This window comes from Chiloscyllium plagiosum, chromosome 5 (assembly GCF_004010195.1).
Source record: "Chiloscyllium plagiosum isolate BGI_BamShark_2017 chromosome 5, ASM401019v2, whole genome shotgun sequence".
Lineage (NCBI taxonomy): Eukaryota > Metazoa > Chordata > Chondrichthyes > Orectolobiformes > Hemiscylliidae > Chiloscyllium > Chiloscyllium plagiosum.
The window spans coordinates 83,421,083-83,426,088 of record NC_057714.1 but is presented as its reverse complement, the minus strand read 5'-3'; the positions used below and the strand labels follow the sequence as shown (position 1 = coordinate 83,426,088).

Below are 5,006 nucleotides of genomic sequence, written 5' to 3'. Positions count from 1 at the left end.
AATGCCCTGCCAGTAGCAGTGGTGGACTCTCCTTCTTTATGGGCATTTAAACGGGTATTGGATAGGCATATGGAGGATAGTGGACTAGTGTAGGTTAGGTGGGCTTGGATCGGCGCAACATCGAGGGCCAAAGGGCCTTTACTGCGCTGTATTTTTCTATGTTCTATGTTCTATAAATTTGTTTCATTTCAAAGTACAAATGCTGTAGATTTGAGCAAAAAGGAAGTCCTGAGTGTAACAGAGAAAATTTAAGTTTACTTTTAGACCATAATCTGAAACTTGGAGTATTTGGAGTAAAGATCATTTAGTAAATAAATGGCAGGCAAGTATATCCTGAAGGTTAATTATTTAATTTTCTTAATATACTGCAAACCAATGAACCTTTTTGCTTGAACCTTTTTCTGATTTCCACTTTAGCCAAGAAGTATCGCCATCAGCTTGTTAAGCAAAGTTCAAAATTTAATTTGCAACCTCTAATGTATTGCATTATTGGTTCAGACCCTTGCTGATTTAGAAAACAACTGAGATCGACCCTATGATTTAGGTCATACTTCGACTCATGGATAAATCGCTGACCAATGGGACCTGATAATATTACGAATTTGCTGAAAAAAAATAGGCTCAGTTTCTTCTCAGTAGAACAACAACTTGTGCCTTATCTTAAATACCATATGCAGAACAAGGACAAAGTTTACTCTTGTGCAGCTTTTCAAGATTCTTTAACAAATGTTTTTTGTTATTAATGTGTAAAGGCAACAAATCAAATGGTTCAATTTGAATTTCTGTTTTTGATGAATAAGACTACGATTTTTCACTTATGCAATTGGGAAGGTTCTGCTTTTCATTACAGCAGCTGTGATGATGATTTAGTGTTGCAAATATAAATGTAATTTACCTCTTTTCTCCATCTAGAACTATCCTATTTCTTTTTTGTTTTTTCTCCCCATCCTTTTTTCCTTCCTTTTTAGCTGCATGTCACCAATCTCCTTTTCTTACCTGACTTTTTGCCATTCACAGCTGCTTTTGAATTTGATGGATTCCACAGATGAAGCTCTGCAGGAAGCAGCTGCCGGTTGCATCGCAAACATTCGAAGGCTTGCCCTGGCTAATGAGAAGGCTCGCTACAAATGAAAACAGTGCACACTCCACATTTCCTTTCTCAGGAGCTATTACCTGCACAGGTATAATAAAAGAAAGATTTACTGAGTACTGCTTCTGGATGAACATGAAAGACCTTTTGTATGAGCTAAAATAAACCAGATGCTTAATAGAAATCCAAAAGCTGCTTCTGATTTCTAAAAATCATATAGAAACAAATCAATTCTGGAATAGTGCTACCTATAACATGAAATACATTTTTAAATATGTAGAGAATTTATTTGGAATTCAAAAGTACTACTGGATCCTTGTTAAAAATCTGTCTAAAAGAATGATCATTTATTTACATCAGTTGATCTGTTTTTTTTGTCAAAATAAAGTTATAATTTTTCTGCAGTGAGTGTGGTTACATAGTAAATTAAAGATGTCTTGTGCAATTTTTTTCACTCAAAATCTATATAATCATGTTGTTGTAAGGCATTCTTCTGTTCCATAAGTTATAATCCACAGGAGAAGTCTGAATACAGAAGCAAAGATCTGGTATTGTGTTACAGTAACTGAGAACTCCAAACAGCTGCAGGATTCACTGCTCAGGGAGTAGTCAGTACATCAACTTAAAGCCTGCAAGATTTTTAAAAGACATTTCAGAAGTGTCTTTGCCAGCATAGCATAATAATTAAATACTTATTTGTGTCTGCAATCTATATATATGTTGAATACCAATGTGTGCCAGCTACTGGGAAATACATTTTGTAAAATTATTACAATGGAAGTGTGATAACATTTAACAGAGCAACAAAATTTGATACAGAAGGTGGTATGTACTTTACTATGAATACATTTGTGCTTTTAGAAAGATATTAAAGTTCTGGAGAAAGTGTTACTGAGTTGGCTTTGGCTCAGTGCTCATGAATTGTGTTTGGTTGAAAAATAAAGAACTTAAACTATTTTATTTCCAATTGCATCACCTCCCAATTTTCCATTTTAAATGGTCTCACTACATTTTAGTACCATATTTTTTTGTTTAGTCAAAAAAGTGACAGACTATGCCATGCACTCCTTAACCATCGTTGATATAGCTCAATGACTAGCCAAAGGAGAGAAGCATGTTTATATCTATCAATTTTTCTCCTTCCTCATATTCGCAAGAAGGTCCATTCTGTACCTATAAAGTGTTCCTTACAGTGACTGAGCCAGGAATTAGTTTAATTCATCTATTGAAAGCAGTTACTTTTAAGAGAGAGCTGAGGACAGGGCTCAGACATGTACCCTCTGGATAGAAGATCATGCTCTATTGCCAACTACCAGACCACTAGACTGCAGTAGTTTTATTGAGTTGTCTGGTGCTAATTAAACTAAATGCACTTACTGAAAGGAATATATATAAAATGAGATTATTTAGTTAAAATTCAACCAATCGTATTAAATACTTTTCAATTACTAAAATAGAATTTGGAAGGGCTAATCTAATAAATAGCTTGGTTACTGTTGGTTACTGTAAAGTGCAAATTACGTCTTGGATTTCCATTGCCTATGATTACATGTTTGTATTACAGAACAAAATATGTTTCTGTCTGTGGTAACTGAAACAGTTGTAAACAAATGTAAAAGGAGCCCTTTATATTTAGTTACTGCACATTTTCCTTTTCTAGACATTTGCAGTGAAAACCCAAAATTGATTGCTGTGGTTTGTTACTTACCTACTGCCATGATTTATTAATGCAAAATACCATATCTGCCATGAGAATATGTTCTTTTGCCTCACTTGCAAAATGTATAATTTTGATGCATGAAAAATTATATTTTCTAATATTTTATTAAATCTTTGATATCAGATTTAAAATGATTCTTATAGGTCAATGCCAAATCATTATGATATGTATAAAATATATGCACGTTTTAGTGTGATAAACTTCATAAATACTTTTCAAAGCTCTTTTTTTCTGATATATTCAGAATAGGTATAACTAACCATAATAACTCCACCTGCAAGTAATATTTTATCTCCCTTCTGAACTTCTGAGCATAACATAGCACATTTTTTTCTATTTTAATTAAAAGTCGAAAATAAGTCGATGTGATTTATAATCTGCAAAGACAAGGGCAGCACATGCCTGGGAACACTACCACCTGCAAGTTCTCTTCCAAGCCATCAGTATTCTAACGTGGAACTATATTATCATTCCTTCAATGTCACTGAATCAAAATCCTGGAACTCTTTTCTTAATGACATTGTGGGTCTACCTGATTCAAATGAATTACAGCAGTTAAAGAAGGCAGCTGAACACATGTAGAGCATGGCAGAATGGGCAATAAAAGCTAACCCAGCAAATGATGCTCGCTTCCAATGAGAGATTTTTTTTTAAATCCTAAGCTCCATATTATTTATATTCATAAATTCATGGATACAATTCCAATTGTGAGCTTTTTTTCCAATAACAATTCTTGAATGCAAGTTTGAAAATATTGATAAAAGCATATTCCTGAGGGTATGGGGAAACAATATGGAACAACATAATAAAAGGAAATATATGCATCTCCAAGTGAGCATTATAAAATGGGCCAAAGCCAATTCATTACTTTCAGAGGAATGTAGGTAATTTTGATAGTGTTTGTGTTAGTGTCATATGAGGAGAATTTGGGGACTCTAGGTCTGTGCTCAGTGTCGATTAGAAGGATGAGGGGGGAGCTCATTGAAACTTACAGAATACTGAAAAACCTGGATAGAGTGGACATAGAGAAGATGTTTCCCCAAGTAGGAGAGACTAGGACCTGATAGCACAATCTCAGAGTGAAGGGACAACCCTTTAGAACTGAGATAAGGAGGAATTTCATCAGCCAGCGGTGTTGAATCTGTGAAAAGCATTGCTGTAGAAGACTGTGGAAGCCAGTCATTGAGTGTATTTAAGACAGGTTCTAGACTGGTAAACGGATCAAGGGTTTCAGGAATAAGGCAGGAAAATGGGGTTGAGAAACATATCAGACAGATTGAATAGCGGAGGAAAAAGTGAGGACTGCAGGTGCTTGAGTACCAGAGTTGAAAAATGTGGTGCTGGAAAAACAGGTAGCATCCGAGGAACAGGAGCCCTTCTTCAGAAATCTTGAGTGGTTTTTCCAGCACCACTCAAGATTGAATAGCGGAGCAAACTTGATCATTCGAATAGCCTAATTCTGCTCCTATATCTTATGGCCTTATGGTTTGGGACAACACATCTTCCTTAACTAACACATAACAAACCAATGATTCATTCCACTGCAAAGGGATCTTATGAAGCCCAGATAAGTTGTTTCATTTACCCACATAACAACAGTTTCAAAAATATTTGGCCGTGACATGTATCAAACATATTGAAGGTATAGCAAGACAATATATTAATGAGAATTATTTCTTGTGTTCCCTAAGCATGTGTTTCTAAGAGCATTCAATTCACCGTTTAACTTCCTCTAAATCTTAACAGATATTCATCCATCTCATTTTAGGCAGATATAATATATTTGTATATACAACACCTGTGCACTAGTAATCTATTCCACATAATCACTAATTCTGGAAGGGGAGGGGAGGTGTCAGGATCTTGTAAATCAATAGCTTTCCCTGAGGTTTATTCATTTTGTTTTTACTCCTCTAGTTTTGAACATGCAGTACAAGTTAACTAACCACATTGCATCTATATTGATCATTTTGCCCAGATTTAAAAATATAGATTAGGTTCCCTCTAAATTTTCTTTACTCCAATAAAAAGAAAAATAAGTTGGCAAGCTTAATTTGATTTTTTTTTCACAAATTACATTCAAATGGCAACGTCAATGAAGTTATAGATCTGTACAATTTGGATCGTTTTTTAAAAAAAATCACAAATTTTTCAACTTAAAAGTTTTTAAAAATCTATTAGTTTCATCATTCTCTA

The 5,006-nt window shown here is 34.5% G+C and overlaps 1 protein-coding gene across 7 annotated transcripts in view; it reads left to right on the top strand.

Moving 5' to 3' along the window:
* The window catches only part of odad2 (outer dynein arm docking complex subunit 2), a 380,688-nt gene extending 378,142 nt beyond the window's left edge, over positions 1 to 2,546 (top strand). For 2 of the 7 annotated variants that reach the window (XM_043690490.1, XM_043690493.1), the window contains one exon: positions 1,018 to 2,513. In XM_043690490.1, coding sequence (XP_043546425.1) covers positions 1,018 to 1,131 — 114 coding nt within the window. In that variant the 3' untranslated portion in view covers positions 1,132 to 2,513. Of the gene's footprint in view, positions 1 to 1,017 lie in introns of all 7 variants that reach the window. The other 5 variants (XM_043690488.1, XM_043690489.1, XM_043690495.1 and 2 more) reach the window with 4 other exon arrangements.
* The last annotated feature ends 2,460 nt before the right edge of the window (positions 2,547 to 5,006 follow it).